Source organism: Symphalangus syndactylus, chromosome 1 (genome assembly GCF_028878055.3).
Source record: "Symphalangus syndactylus isolate Jambi chromosome 1, NHGRI_mSymSyn1-v2.1_pri, whole genome shotgun sequence".
NCBI classification, from domain to species: domain Eukaryota; kingdom Metazoa; phylum Chordata; class Mammalia; order Primates; family Hylobatidae; genus Symphalangus; species Symphalangus syndactylus.
This window is the reverse complement of record NC_072423.2, coordinates 137,798,255-137,815,064: the sequence shown is the minus strand read 5'-3', so window position 1 is coordinate 137,815,064 and position 16,810 is coordinate 137,798,255. Positions and strand designations below refer to the sequence as shown.

The following is a 16,810-nucleotide window of genomic DNA, read 5'->3' as shown; positions in this document are numbered from 1 at the left end:
TTCCCCCACTTCTCCCCGTCCTTGTCGTTCCTTCCCCTTGGGACGCCCCTCGCCCACCTCCGTCAGAGCCCGGTCTGCACGCGGGACGCAGCTGTCACTTTACTTTTCCGCGCCGCCTCCCCACCCCCTCTCCCGACCGGCGGGGCAGCCCGCCCGGGCGCGCGCCCGCCCCCGCCCCCTCGCGGCCGCGCGCCGGAGGAGGAGGGGCGGGGGGAGGAGGGAGGCGCGCGGCGCCGCACGGCCGACGTGGGGCTCGCGCTCTCGCGGTCTCTCCTGGGCGGGCGCGCAGGCACGCGCACTCGCGAGTGCGCGCGCGGACGGCCGGGCGGCGGCGGCGGCTCCCGGAGGTGGTGGCTTCACTTTCCAGGACTCAGGGGCAGCCACAGCGACAGCCGCGGGCAGCAGCCTCAGGAGCCGGAGCTGGAACGGCCGGGGGCGGCGGCAGCGGCGGCGCTGAGGGTGAGTCCGGGCGGGCGCGAGCGCGGCGGGGACAGGCGTGGTCGGGTGCGTGGTGCGTGGGTCCGGCTTTCGGTGATTAGACGGTCCGCAGGGGACATCCCGTCCCTGGGGCCTCCCCAGTCTCCGTCCCCCTCGCGCCGCGGCTGCTCTCTTCCCGGGCTTCGGCTCGAGCCTGCGACCTGCACGGACACCCCCCTCAGGTATTCGCTCGGGCCGCGCCGGTGCCTCCCCTCCTCGGGCGTCCTCCCTCTCGCTGGCGTCCTCCTCACTCCTCCGACCTCCCCTCCGCGTCTGAGGTCTCTGCTTACACCGCTTGTGCCCTAGTTCCCTCCTTCCTCGCTCCCCGTGCGCGGTTCCCTGCGCCCCCTCCCGCGAGCCTCCTGCCCCCGTTTCTCGCCCTTTCTACCCCTCCCCCTTCTTCCCATCCCCCCCTTCTGCCTCTTCTCTCCCTGTCCTCCTTCTACCCCCTTCCGTTCTCAGTTCCCCATCCTTCTCCACCCTCCCAGCGCCTTGCTTCTCCTAGCCGCATCCTGGAACTAAGTCTTTGCAAAAGTACAGGATAAATGTCACGGTGGAAAGTGCCCGGCTTGATCTTTTGCTGTTTTCCCTAATTGCATAATTGCTGCACATGGTGTGTCTCCTGGCGAGTGCCGGGTCTGGCTCCTTCGCCGCCGCACCCCGGTGGCCCGCCCGGAGAAGACCCTATGGGGCATATTTGTGTGTGTCCTCGTGAGGGGTGTGTGTTGTATTGGTCTTTTGTGATGCCTGGCGCTTGTCACAGTTTGGACCCGAAGCCCATTTTTCTCTGGTCTCTTCTCGGCAGCCCCCACTGGCCTGGTTTGAAACTGGATTCCGTCTGTCCTCTCCCCCTTCCCCCCCCACCCCACTTCTCCCCCTCTTTTCTCCCCTCTCTCTCATAATGTTTTGATCTTTTTGCCCTTTACCATTTCTAATGAAGATAAAGCGTGGCTTCTTGTGGCTTTTTTTTCCCCACGACCAACCAGAAATGTCCAATCCATCTTCCCTTAAGGAAATTAAGGCCGCTTTAGAAAGACATCATCCTGTGCTCGGTGGCTGTTAGACCCATTTGCATGTTTTCAAGATTCATCGTTTTGTATTGTGTATTCTTGAGAGTCTACTAAAATATTTTCATTTAAAAGTACGAAAGGAAGTGCTAGGGTTTACCCTCAAAGTATCTCACGATTCTAAAAGATTTTACGCTCCTCTTAGTTTTTAATCCCTGATTTGTTTAAAAAGTATGTTTCTAGATATGTAATAATTCAGGCTGGACTTTGTGAATCTAAATATTTGCTTTTACTACAGCAATTTGGATGCTCCTTGGCTCTTCGGAGTTCCTTATGTGGGCTGATGCTGAAATAGGCTGTTTTCATATAATGCCATACCCCATTCTCTTTCCCCTGCAGCACCTTTTACCCCCAAATCAGGTGTTCCACTGTTATTTTCTGCATAAATGTCTTTGCAGTTAAATTTAAAGCTGGATATTGCTGTGTGCGTATACTGTATTTTACATTTTAGAAAAGTTTAGAAACATGAGAAGACAGCAAGACATATATGACAATTAAATGCTTTCCTGTTATAAAAGCTTAAATGAACACTTGGTTTTGCAGTTTTATACTAGTAGATACTGTTACAAGGCTTACTTGGATAGTAGGCTGGATTTATGGAATGACTATAGTTGCCTTTATGTAGTCAGTAATATTTCAAGCCAAATCATTTCATTTTTATGGAACATGTGAGTTTCATTCGCTGTATGTTGCTAATTTCCAGGACTGTAATTACAACATAGGGTACATAGCTAATACAAGCTTAGACAGTTTGTGTTGAAGAAGTAACAATATGTAAGCCTCTTAATATAGTTTTAGGAAAGACTACCTATTTTATGTTTAAAAATTAAGTTTTACTTTGAGTTATGAAGTAAGCATATATCCTCAATATCTTTGAAAGTATCATTGGAGAGTAGCTCTTTGTTTATAACCCTGGGATTTAAGTTTATCTTCCCTGTAGATGAGATAATCGGATCAGATTAGCTATTTAGGAATTAATTTTAAAATGCTGATTTAGAAGATAATGTTTAAAGAATTTTAATTCAGGAATTTTTGTTTTGTACTTCAGACAGACAAGACATCAAGTTTACACTTATGACTGATTAAATTGATTTATAGACTACTTTTTCTTTATGAAAATTTGTTGCACCTGAGTGGTACAATAATTTTTTTCTAAACTTTTTCTGTAATCAAGCATTCAAAAAACAAACCCAGGAGAAATTCCTTTTATTATCGATATTTGAAAAGAGATGTGAAAACTTTATTTCTAAAAGTTCCTGTAGTGGTTATCAGTGGCCTCAGATGGATTTATTATTTGTAGGTTAACATTTGGATGAAATATGTCTTAAGTCAAAAGTGGGAATAATTCTTTTCCTTAATGTGAAACTAGAAATTACACCTCTATTGGGGAATTTCTAATAGTATTTTTATTAGTTCTCTAGTGAGACTAAGTTTTACTTTAATGTTCCTCTGATATTCGGCAGTAGAAATTTGGGTTTCAGATTATGGCTCAGATCACATCATTGAGTAATCTTTTTAAGTAGTATGGCATTCGATAGTATGTAAATGCACATAAATAAGAATATTGAGAAGAATGTGTGGCTTTATAACTAATGTGATACACAACTGAAACTCTCAGCATAGTTTATTAAATCATAGTTTATAAAACTGAAGCTGCAGCCTCAGTATAGAGAATATTATTTCATTGAGGTTCCCATATATTTGTCATGGAATGGATTGCTCCTGTTTTAAAGTGTATAAAATGATTTCTCACTCATTTCACATTTCTTAAGGTATTGCTGGCAGCATTTTGCTATATCTGAGCACCTTTCCCTGAGGATTGTTCTCTTTTTCACTCTCATGCATGCCGCCCTATCTGATATGCCTTTATGTACATACTTACAAGGTTTTAAACTTCTGATATATTTTAACTGAAATAAGTAAGGTGAAAAAAATATTAAATCCAAGAATGAGAATTTAGAGTAAAATAAAAATGAAAAAAAGCAAAAAATATGTTACGACTTTTAGAGCTAGATGTGAAACATACTGATATAAAATTTCAGTATTCTATTGACTTTAGTGCTCATAAAAGATGTCACAGCTGTGGAGACTGGTGCTCTTCATTTACAGAGTAGGTAGAAAAGTAGTCAGCTTTTCCGTTAGTATGTTTCAGAGCTGTTGGGGCAGATCTGTTTTTGTTTTGCATGGGGAGCTGTTGGGGTTGAAGGGGTGCTGGTGGTGGTGTGTGTGGTGTGTCAGTGAAAGGATTCACTATTTTCTATTGACTCTTTGTGGCTCTGTGCTTCCTGATGCTTCCATTCTTTTGCAGTGCTTTTTGGTTTGTCTTAAAAAATTTCAGTCCATTAAAGGTCGGTGTTACAACATTACCTTGGCTTAGAGCAAGCTACAAGTTAAATCTTTAGTAATGGTGAATTTTCATCAGTGTCAAATAGCTATCCATTTGGACTAAATTATAGTAATTAAAAAATTTTGCTTTATTTGAGGTATCTTTACCTATTCTTATTCTTGATCATATCAGAAACAGTTTTATTTGAAGTTGTAATTTGATTAAGAGTAATCAAAAGGATCCATTTCAAAAGGAATTTGTTCAGTGTACCTATAATTTTTAAAGGTATTTTTTTTCTGTTAATGGTCCTTGTTAAGTACAGGTATTTTGTTTTTAAAGAGGTGTCTGAGAAGACAGCTATACAGTGCTGAAAGTGATTATTAGGTGACAAAACCATGGTGAGTACTAGGCCTTTTAGAGTCTGGGCATGGGTTTTGTTGGTTCAGTTCTGGATTTGTCAGAACACTGTAAGCTAGTCAGCTCATAAGGGATGTATTCATAGTCATCAAACTCAGAAATTGATTATGATAGAATGACAGTTGAGAAGAGATACTCCTTTTCACCTACTGCAATTGTTTGTGTCTGCTGTCTAGATTATAACAGCTACCTAAATATCAAGGTATTGAGGAAATTGAGTTGGTAATCGGAGCTGCTTGGGGAGCCTGAACTCAGAGCAAAAGGAATTTGAAAGCCTTGAGGGATATTTTAGCCAGACTGTGGGGAAAAAAAAAAAAAATCTTCAGTGTCTCCGTCTCTTATGAAATATGGTTGCTTTAGAATATAGCTGAATGCTGTCATATGGTTCAATTTTTATTTAGAATCATGCAGTCATGCAGGCCTCTGTGTTCTTCTCTTATCACAAAGGTTACTTACAACAACTTACTAGTTTGGAGAATTTTAACTTTAGCCCAGCCCTGAGGATGTATTGATTGAATAGGGATTTGAAAGTGTCTTCCCATTTTTCTGTTGCCACAACTATTTGTACTAACCTTCGTTTTTGTACTTAGCAAGTTGGCTAGCCCAGGTTTTTCACAGTTGTGGGATCAAAGGGCTTAGCACAGCACCTGGTAGAGAGTAGACGCTTAATCATTTTTTTCTTATTTTCTGTAACAGCATTATTGATATGTAATTCACATACTATAAAATTTACCCTTTAAAAATGTACAACTCTGTAGTTCTTAGAATATTTATTATTAGAATTGTGCAACATTGTCATTATCTAATTTAAGAACATTTTTATCACCCCACAGGGAAGCCTCATACCCATTAGCAGTCACTCTTCATTACTCTCCCCTCACTCCCTGGCAACCACTTACCCATTTTCTTTTTTTATTAATTTTTTTTTTTTGAGACAGGGTCTTGCTCTGTCACTCAGGCTGGAATGCAGTGGTGTCAATCATATTTTTATTTTTTGTAGAGATCGAGTCCTGCTACATTGCGCAGGCTGCTGCTGCCTGGGCTTCCCAGAACATTGGGGATTACAGGCGTGAGGTTCACTACTGAATTTTATGTTTATGGATTTGCCTATTCTGGACATTTCATATAAATAGTCAAATAGTTTGTGGTCCTTTGTAGCTGGCTTCTTTCACTTATCAGAATGTTTCAAGGTTCATCCATTTTGTAGCACATAGACACAGTACTTCATTCCTTTTTATGGCTAACAGTACATTATGTGAATATACTACTGTATTTTGTTCATCCATTCATTCGTTAGTGGATATTTGAGTTGTTTCCAGTTTTGGTTATTATGAATAATGTTGCTATGAACATTTCATGTGTGAATTTTGTATGTTTTCATTTTACAATACATTTTGAATGAAGGAAAAGTTTTAGCAACTTCCAAAGCTGCATTGTTTTGTAAATGACCAATTTAATCCATTTTATATTGAGATTTACTTGTTTTACTTTGAGGCTCATTCTCTGTGTTCTGGAGGTAGCTTACTGTAGTACAGCTAAATAAATGATTTTTGATTCTTTAATCCAGGATCTAAAATGTCCACTGAGGCACAAAGAGTTGATGACAGTCCAAGCACTAGTGGAGGAAGTTCCGATGGAGATCAACGTGAAAGTGTTCAGCAAGAACCAGAAAGAGAACAAGTTCAGCCCAAGAAAAAGGAGGGAAAAATATCCAGCAAAACCGCTGCTAAATTGTCAACTAGTGCTAAAAGGTACCTCAGTTATTATAACCTTTTTATTTTTGGTATCAATTTATCATCTTAAGTTCTATTTTTCTCTTGCATTTAATCATTTTTTCTGGGATGTCGGCCGTGAACTTGATGGATTTTTCTTTTCCCTTCAAGATGATCTCTTTTACATGGTTTTAACCATAGGGAACTTCAGTATTTAAAGTCAGTTAAATGACAAGGCAAATTCATAAAATACATTTCCATAGTGTGTTTGTGTGTTTATGTATTATTAGGGAAACATATACAGGGTGTGCATGTAAAATTGCAGTGGTTTCATTTATGGTTACTTGACCATAAATATTTTTTTTCTGCTCAGTAACACAGAATAGAGATTAGGAATCTTTTGAAGTAGTTATTGAGTGAGTGATAGTTTATTTTCCACCACTCCGGGTTGGTAATGTCAGAAATGCTGACATTAGCAACAAGTGCATCTTGGTTTCATTACGTTAGTCAGTGGATCCATCTTGATACAGATTTTCTCTTTCTCTAGAGAATAGATGGATCTGGAAAGTAGGTATTTGAATGATTTTCTGTTGGTACTCAATCTCTTAAAATGATTGGCATGTCACTGGACTTAAAGGGAATCTGTTTGATATTGTTACGTTATAGAATATCTCTTGGAAAATAATTTGAAAGATAAATTAAATGTAATGTATTTCCTGATCCTGTGATTTTATGTTCTTGCTTTGTTTTCATATATTTTACATTGACCAAGTAGAAAGTATACATAAAAGCGATCTGTAACTTGTAGGCATAGTGGAATGCCTGATTGTTGCATTACAGCTTTATATGTTATTTTATGGTATGGGTTAAGGGGAACTCCTTTCTCAAAGATAAAAAAACCATTATTTTGTTCTAGTAGACCTTGTTTTCCTTTGGCTTAGTCAGTCTACAGGGTTGGAAAAAACCTTCTCAGGACCCTTGGTGAGAGATGTTAGAGGGATTGTGAGTGGTTATTCTAAGGTACTAGAGTATTCAGTTTCCCTTTCATGGGAGTGTATTGCTGATCTCTGTTGAAGGAGCTGTTTGAAAGTCAGAGAGCCCTGAACTTTAAACTTTGAGACCTGTATACTAGAACATGCTAGAGTGGGGAAGAGGGTTCAGTTTGTTTTGCCATCACAGCACAATTACCGGGGACTCAGCTGGCTGACCACAACACAAAGTGGGGGTGGGGTTAGGATGGATGAGAAAGGTGGGGAATGAGAAAATACGACATTTAGGGGAAAGAAGGAAGTTGATGTAGGTGGGAAGATGTTCAGGTACGGACTGTCGTTCATGTAGATAAGGAAAATCTAATTCAGTCCTCAGTGTCTTATTGGTTTTTTACAGGGCCTCTTCAGTTTGTCAGAAAAGGGGAAGGATTGGTTGGCCAGGTCTGTGGGGAATAGGGTTCTGCTGGGCCTGTGCTTTATTCTAGGATTGCTAGTTAGCAAAGTCACTTGTTGTGGTAAGGCTCTGCCTTTTCCCCTAACTGGGAGCACCACTATAAAATACCTTAAAATCATATTTCTTGGGTGATATGTCAAAGACCAAATTCTGCTTATGAAAGATGTACTGCTTTATGTGTGAACGTGAGTTTTTCAAGTACGTGGGTCATCTTTATTTTACTACAGTATATGTAGAAAGTACAGATTATTCAAACCTATTGATAGATTTAATGAGGGAAAAATATAGAAGATATTTTTCTGCACTGTACGGAGGAGATAAAACCTAGTTTAGAGATAATGTATGTGCAGCACACAGGGCAGTGCCTGATTGGCAGTAAATAGAAAGTGGTTGTATTGCGTTGGTGAAGGTAGGAAGTCTCTTTTGAGTTGCTTCCTGGCTGAAAGAATCCGTCCATTGGGAAATTCTTGTGAATCTGTGTTTTTCAAATTGTGGTTCATGATCTTCCTCTAGAAAGGTCTTCAGTTGGTTTTCGGGTGACAGTGCATGAAATGATGTAATTATGTACTATTTATTTTAAATATAAAAATGCATCGTCACTACTAATTTTTTAATTAAAAAAAACTTATTTTCCCCTCTCTCTTCCTCCAGTTCAGCTGATAGTGAAGTTGTTGGTTCTTTGCCATTTCTGCTTAACTTAGGAAAAAAATTGGGAATTATGAGGACAGAGGACCCCACATTTTTTAAGTTCACTGTCATATCCACAGTGCCTAGCAGAGTACAGTCACAATATTATTTGCTGGTTGCCGTGGAACCCTGAGCTTCTTGTAGGGATCGGATTTCCCATGGATATTAGGATCTTAGTAGTAGTGTGTTCAGAAGATTAAAAGTTAGAGGTAGTTTCAAAATAAATTTTATTTCACCCTTTTTTGTTGGTGATCATTTCTATTCAGATGAGAAGTCCTTCCCAAATAGTGTCATTTTTATGAGATAAAGAGTAGCATTGAAGAGCTTGAACTGTAGAGACAGCATCTACGTTTGAATCTAGGTGCTAGCATTTAGTAGCTGTAGCTCTGTGGTTTTTTTTTTTTTTTTTTTTTTTTTTTTTGAGGCAGTCTTGCTCTGTCACCCAGTCTGGAGTGCAGTGGTATGATCTCCAACTCCTGGCTCATTCAATCCTCCAGCCTCAGCCTCCCAAGTAGCTGGGATTACAGGGTTGTGTCACCACACCAGGTTAAAATTTTTAATGTATTTTTTGTAGGGACGGGAGTCTCACTGTGTTGCTCAGGCTGGCCTTGAACTCGTGGTTGCAAGCGATCCTCCTGCCTTGGTCTCTCAAAGTGTTGGAATTATAGGCATGAGCCACTGTGCCTAGCCTCTGTGATCCTGATCTATCATATAACAGCTCAAAGCCTCAGTTTCTTCTTTTGTAGAAGGAAGATGATAATGGTACGCTGTACACAAGGTTCTTGTGAGGACTAAATGTGATAAAGCATTTATTTGGCACATAGTAAGCTCTCAAAACTGATGCTGTCACTAATAGACTTTATGTCAGTTAAAGTCTACAGTGATATTTTTCAAGTCTATTTGGTACAAACTTTGGAAAAATGAGGTATATGTTGACCTTGGAGGCCTTAATGCTATTGTTAAACTAGAAATACTCAGGTGCCGTACTTAAATACATTTTGTAGTGACTTAGGAAAAGTGCTTGCACGTAGGTGCTCAGTTATTATATGAAATGTACTATAATTGTAGAATTAATAATTGTAATGCAGTAATTATAGAATTAATAAGCTGGTATAGAAATATGATTTGAAACATCTCATTTGTGATATTATAGAATAGTGGTATATAATACAGAAAACATTTAAGTAGGTATTTAAACAGCAGTAGAAATTAATTTCTGTCTCAGAGTTAGGAGGAAAGATTACAGTTACATCTTAGATGCATTTTTGCTTTTCTTTGGCAAGCGTTTGTTTCTTAAAAAATTGTCATGCTCTTATCACAGCCTGTTCTCTTGATATGTCTATATCACTCTTGTTATATTTGCGAGTCTGTTGTTGGACTATATCTGCAGTGACAGATTTAGATTATTTTGATTAAATTGACTAGTCAGTTCAATAAAACATCTATTTTGAGATCTTCATTGAATTTATTCTGCTGCTTTTACGGGTTGATACATCTGTAAATGTGAATTTTAAATCATATTTATTCTAAATTAACCGTTTAGAGTAGACATGGTGATTTTATTTTTGGACATTCAATATGATACTGTTCGAGGTATAGTTTTTGGTTTCAGACTCTAAATTTTTGTTAGGTTGAATGATTGATTCCACTGTATTCCAGTTTGAACTTTTATCATATGGGCTCATCTAAGTTTGTTTTCCACATGAGAATGAAATGGTACTTTTATAGATAATCTTTTGTAATTACTGTATTTTCTTCATTCTAAATGTACATTTTAAAACTTTTTACTGTTTCTGAAATTGGGACACATCTTAAAATTTATGTGCACAATTATTGATGGTGTGTCTTAAAAATCAATGATCTTTCAGAATCATAGATAGATAGTATATACCACCATTCAGAGTGAAACTCTAGACTTCTTATTTGCAATGGCAATGTGTTTTCTAAAGATTGCTTCGACATTTAAAAAATTTTAATAATTAGTTGCATGATGCTTTCTTGAGAATAAGTTCATTTTGGAAGGTTTTTGCTAGGTGATTCAATTGATTAGAATAGGGGTTTTTAGGTTGACTGAGGAATGTAGTCTGTAAGGGAATATAGAAAGTTATCTAGATGAGATGAAGGGTTTTTAAAAAGAATTCCTGCTAAGAAATTACTTTGCGAATCTGCATATCCACACATTCATGTTCTACTTGGCTCTGAGTAAATTTTTGAATTTTCTTTAACTCAAGAAATGTATGTGTGTGTTTTAAACATGTTAGTACATATACACTGCTTCATTTTTCTGAACCCTTAGCCCAATATATTGATGTAAAAATGAGTGTTTCATATCTTCTCTGTTCTGTATAATTTTGGTACCATATTCTTCATTTAAGTCTGAATGAATCATGATTGTTATGATTCCCCTCCCCTGCTATTTTTTTTAAAGCAAATAACAGTCCCACACAATACTCTTATTGTAGTCTTATCATTCATTCCTGGAATAGTTAAGGTATAAGGTGGAGTAATATACATTGAAATTTAATTATGTATTGCTCCTGACTTGTCTCAGTAACAATGGGCAGTTGCTGACTTCTGTATCATACTAACCTAAGAGGTGGCACTGTCTATGAAAATTGGAAATTTAGGCAATTGTCCAGGTGATTTTTGTGTAAAATTATTTTGTCTTAAAAGTTCTGATGAGGGAAGTCTTTTTGTTTGACTTAGCAAGATAATAGTTCTCCATCTTTCACCTTACCAGTGTAAAATAATTAGCCTTAGTTTTGCTTGCCTTTTAAATGGGGACTGATAAAACAGATACTTAGAGAATTCCGTGAGATTTACCTAATCACTTTTAATGGTAAAAGATCATCATGGGAAAGGTATACTGTAAGTGTGAATTATTGATACTTTTCGTTTTTCCTAACCCTAAGAGACAGTGCCTGAAATAGGTACCTTCCTTATCCCACTTGTCAAGGCTGAGAAACTTAATACATACCATGATCACAACTTTTGAGATAGAATTGAATTGCTGTCATCGAAAACAGCAGGACGTCTTACAACCGTTTAAATAGCAATTCTTAGTATAATCTTTTCTGTCAAGAGAAATACAACCATTTTAGGTAACAGTGGCTCAAAATATATTATAATATTATTGACTCACTGCTCAGACTTGTTGAATTCATCAGTAAATTGCTTTTTGTATTGAATAATATATACCTAGAATTGTAGGGATCTAGAGTTCAAATTTTGTATAGAATTATATGACAGAAAATTATGGTTTATCAGTTTTTTTTTCCCTTAGAGATAGGGTCTTACTCTTGCACAGGCTGGAGTATGTGGTATGATAATAGATCACTGTGGCATCAAATTCCTGGGCTCAAGTGATCCTCCTGCCTTGGCCTCCTGAGTAACTGGGATTATAATCACACATCACTATTACCAACAGTTTCCTGAATTTTTTGTAGAGGAGTCTCACTGTGTTGTGCAGGTTGGTCTCGAATTTCTGGCCTCAAGTGATCCTCCTGCGTCTGCCTCCCAAAGCTCAGGGATTACAGGCATAGCCACCAATACTGAGCCTGGCCCAGGATTTATGGGTTTTTTTTTTTTTTTTTTTAAACCTAAAGGGCAGTATAAATATAAAGCAAGATGTGTTGTTTGAAAATTGCAAAGAAGTTTTTTTATGTTAAAAATAGTTTCCTTTGACAATTTAAGCATGCTTTTTAGAATGCCTATTCTTTTGGTTCTCTTAGTTTAAAAACAATTTTTAAAAGTTGTCATGTTTCTGATAACAAAGTAAATGGTACATAGATTTTTTTAAGTGGAAAGTAACAGTTTTTTTTATCCACCCCCTGCCCCTAGTTCTCCCAATTCCATTCCCTTAAAGCAGACTGTTTAGCTGTCTTTGGTCTTACTCCTTCTTTTTCTGTACAACTCTAAATAATACACTTATTTCTCATTGAATTGTTAATTGAAGTAATATCTTTTGATTCCCTGCTCTGAAATATGAGGATTTAGTTTCCTTACCTATTCTTCCTTTCTTTTCCTTCCTCCCAGTTAATGATAGTTAAAATCTTTTTAAAGAGATTATTGGTTGCCTTTATAGTCTAAAAATATATATTTAAACTTTATTTCTTATTTCTATGAATAACATGTTTTTTATTCTCTACTTTGTAAATTGGGGATAATATCTTCTCCATCCATTTTTAGCTGGTTTATATTAGCTACACTTAATTTTTACATCTTCAAGGTTAATAACATTTACTTTGTACAGTGCAACTAACAACCACTCTTCTATGCTTTGTCTTTAAGTAAAAGACCAATAAGTTGTACATTTATTATGACTGTAAATATTCAATGCCAGACCAAACAGCATATTACGATTAGATTAACTACACGGCCAGTGTCGTGATCTCTGGGCTTCTCAATGAGTCATAGCATTTAGGCACAATAGATCAAATCTTTCTCTCCCCACCTCACCCCCAATGTCTGATACTTAAAGTTATTTTACGTTTTAGTTTGCTTCATATTTCATCTGTGATTTTCTTATGCAGCTTTTTTTCCTTCTGAGATTTCTGATTGCTTCCCCCAAAGCCCCCTTTAGTAGTCTGTTTTATCAGTATACACTCTGCAGCCCCCTCTTGCCTTTGTCAACCTGTTTGATTTACACTCATTTGTTTTGTCTTGCGGAAATATATTGAAATTTCTCACTCATTGGTGACCACCACCCTTCTCTTTGCTGTTTATTCCTTTTTGCATTTTCTGTATGTCCCCTACCCACCCAGTGGGGTCCTGAGTGAGTGAGAAGTGAAAGTGTGTGTGCCTAGTTTGCCATCTTTAACGTGGACTTAGCCATTGAGTTTTGAAGTGTCTGTTGTATACTTCTGTGTGAAATCCATAAAATATGTTCTCCTATATCAAATCTTTGAGACTTCTGTTATTTAAATATGGGCAATATGTACTTTGTATACATATAAATACTTCACAGAATCCATATTAGAAGGAAGTTACAGTGTGTTAAAAGAGATCACGGAGTTTGTTCTAGTTAACCTCTATTTTACAGGACGGAAAACTGAGGCACAGGGAGAGAGAGCAAGCATGTGTGAGCAGTATTCTTGCCCAGGGACTCAATTTAATGGCCTAGCAGAATTACAGTGACATTTTTTTGACTTTGAATTTCTTTGCCGGCCTTGCCAACCTTGAATCACGTGGTTTAGAGAAGTGAAAATTATATTAGTAGCATGCAGTTCCTTTGGGAAGTTGATATCAATTCTATTGGAGGGATCCCATTTGTTCTAGTAGTTTGTTGTCTTGAAAAAGAAGTAGAATGAAATTGTTTGAGTTTAAATATTTTTGCTCAAATTCTTGTTTTTTAAAGATACTGTAATCAGTTATTATCCATATACTGTCACAGTAATTACCAGACAACAGGCATCCAGCTATTAATAACCCCATATTTAAGAACCAAGGCAAAGGAGAAGAAACGGTTTTGAGAATTTTTTGGTATTTGATTTAACAAAGCCTACATTTAATAAGGTATGAATGATAGTTAAGGGATTGCTAAGTATAGTCTTAGAAAACAGTGGCGCACTTTCAGCCTTTTTATAGGTACATAGGATGTTAGATGCCGTTAAAAGTAAAAGAATGTAACACATGAGGATAGAGCAGGCTTAAATTTTTTTTTTTTTTTTTGCATGAAGCTCATGCAATGAATGACATTAATTGCTCATGTAATATTAGGGTAGTTCTAGCAGATGAAATAGTGTTAAACTTCAAAGTCCCAACCTGCTCCAAATTAGAGGCTCCAGGAAGGAATACCATATGCATCTTGATGGCAGTTTCAGGTGTTGGAATGAGATCCTGAATCTTTTCTTCACCATTTGATTCTATCAGTCAGGATGCTTGGATTTAACTTAATATCAGCTTTCCATCCTTTATGGGAATGCTCTAATACAAAACAGAAGTTAGAATGACCCATGAATGGTGTGGCAGAAATTTCCAGCTTTAGAAATTTTAATTAGTGCTGTCAGTGGTTCAGTGAAGTCATAGTGTTCCTTCCACAGGTTGCATGTACTGGTAGTCTCATCCTTTAGATGCATCCTCAAAACCCCAGCAGAAATTGCTACTTTATTGTTGGATGTGATGCTTTATACAGTATTAGTATTTCAAACTAATATACCAAAGGGAAATATTATTAAAACGTAATGTTTTAATGAAATAAATTGTTAAGAATGAAGATATTTTTAACATAATGTTCTTTGTCTTTATTTTAAAGAATTCAGAAAGAGCTTGCTGAAATTACCTTGGACCCTCCTCCCAACTGTAGGTAAGTACTTATGGTTTTTTATTTACTTGTATCTTTTGCAGAAGGTGCATTTGAACTGTTGGTTTTATATGCAGCTGTTGTTGTAGTCTGATTAATTAGTAAAAACATTGTTGTTTGAACTTAAGTGACTGTGGAAGACAATGGTTTTTGTCGTCTCTGTGCAGAAATGGAATGTTCAGCAAGTATGTTTGTAGTGGTTGAACAGAGTTGCCAAAAGTAGTGAAATTATAGGGTAACAAATACAATTACCTTTTAGTGGAAGAGGTGTTAGGGCTTTAAGTGGTTTTTTTAATGATAGAATAATAGCATGGCTAAAATATTTGCTATTTTGTAATTGTTATCTTGTCGCAATTTGATTTTTTAAAATGCAGACACATTAAACGGTGTTTCTTCATGATTTACATTATTTCTTATGGTCATTGGTTGTGACTAGGTAAGAATGGGTTATTTGAGGCAATAATGTTAAATGTAAAACTCTCTCTCCCTTTATGATCATGACCTCGAATTTTCTGGTCAGTGTTAACTTTTAGGAAAGAAAAGTGCTTACCTGGAAATGGTTAATGTTATACAGATACATGGACAAAGAGGAGAAAAATAACCTCTTACCTTATGCTGCTGCTTTGGGTCTGGTGCAGTAGTTAGAAGATGGCTGTTTGGTTATTTTTAAGACACTTATTTCTGTTTTGAGATGAGGTCAGCATTGGAACCAGGCCAACCTGAAGTTTTTCTGGTTTAAAATGATAATCTTATGCATTGAAGGTGAGAGGGCCGATTAAATAAAAATTTTCCCAACATTGAATGCAGGTAGAATTTATTGCTTGGTGTGATTTCTGACTTTAGTGATCTTACTTTTATGTAAAAACAAAGATAACAATTTTTGTGTAGGAAAAATTCTAACAGGACTTACTTTGTGGTGAATCTAATATGGTTCTTTAAATGAATCATGTACAGTTTATAAACTTACAGTAATAATATTCAAAGAATGTTTCACTCAAATAGACCAAATATTTCTTTGTTAGGTAAAACTGTTTAACATAAGACTTTTTGTCACTTTTAGGACGGTATTACATCAAAGCTGTTTCAGATGGCAGATCATTGTTTAGCTTTTGGTGGTCAATGGTTATAAGTGGATGGATTTGTGGAAAAACTCCAGTTTGAATTAAACCTAACATCCTTTGTTGCTTAGGATAATATTGGTTTTAATGGTCTGAATCTTTAAAAAAAAACCCATATTATTAATACATTACATATATTATTTTTGTAACCTTTTTTATGAACAGTTGAACTGATAAATAAGTGAGCTTTATACACTTCTTTGCTTAAATTTTGACAACCCCAATCATTGGCAAAATAAACAACTTTGTTTTAATAAGTTTGTTTAAGGCTCATTTTTAATAGATGAAATCCACATACAGTATCATGTGATGTAGACTGCAATTTTGCTATTAGATAACTGAGGAAAGGAACTATATAAAGGTTATTGTTTAAATAAACTAAAATAATTGAACCATAGTTCTATTAAAAGTAAAAGAAACGTTTAACTATAGTGTCATCTGAAATTTGGAGGTTTACTTTGTCTTTGAGCCTTAATGATATCGTTACTAGTTCATATGTAAGCTCTTCATAAATAGAGCAAAATGTATATTACAGGTTTTAATTTTTAAATGTAGAAGTCACACATGATAAGCCCTTCAAACAGTTTCAGGGAAGATATCTACTTTAGTTAATTTTCTGACTTGGGAATTTGCAAGGAAATTCTCACTTGTGGGCTGAGGATTAGATAGCTGATAAGTTTGCTTTAGAAGCTAAGTCTGCAGTGCAGTGGCTTTGGCTCCTTTTATTGATTCTAAAACGGTTGCTTGGACTGGGTCAGGCAGAGAGAAAGGTTATTTACCTTCGTATGGCATTCCCTTTGGCAAGCAAAGGATCCTCTGTGCTGTAGCTGATTGATAAGTGTTGGTTAACTAGTTTTACATTTTCTGTGTGCTTGTGTTTCTTAATATGGATGTTTGGTGTGCTTATTAAGTGCATCACTGTGGTCTTTGGATTGTTTGGTGTCAGATATTTGGTTGTGGTTTGTAGTTAATCTGCCCATCTGTATTTCGGTGAAAATGTGGTTACCATCTTCAGAAAGAGGTTAGATCGTAGTGTTAGTTTGGCTTATTTTTGGTCAAAGTTAACAGTGCTTTTGTGGTTGATTTTTACAAGTTCTGCACTGCCTGCATTGGCCTAATGATTGTAATGGATTAATTTATCAAAATAGAGCAAATTAAAATTATCTGCCTAATAGAAGTCAGAGTCCTTTACTTAATCAGTTAAGTCATATCTCATTTCAGAAGAAAGCATCCCCTTACTCTACTCTCTTTGTGGATTACCT

The 16,810-nt window shown here is 37.2% G+C and overlaps 1 protein-coding gene across 3 annotated transcripts in view; it reads left to right on the top strand.

Annotated features, from left to right (window-relative positions):
- The first annotated feature begins 202 nt into the window (after window positions 1-202).
- The window catches only part of UBE2E2 (ubiquitin conjugating enzyme E2 E2), a 401,161-nt gene continuing 384,553 nt past the window's right edge, over window positions 203-16,810 (top strand). Inside the window, exons 1-3 of one of the 3 annotated variants that reach the window (XM_055285955.2) lie at window positions 203-459; window positions 5,855-6,038; window positions 14,383-14,433. In XM_055285955.2, the coding sequence (XP_055141930.1) occupies window positions 5,863-6,038; window positions 14,383-14,433 (227 nt within the window). In that variant the 5' untranslated portion in view covers window positions 203-459; window positions 5,855-5,862. Of the gene's footprint in view, window positions 460-522; window positions 660-5,854; window positions 6,039-14,382; window positions 14,434-16,810 lie in introns of those variants that run through there. The other 2 variants (XM_055285977.2, XM_055285965.2) reach the window with 2 other exon arrangements.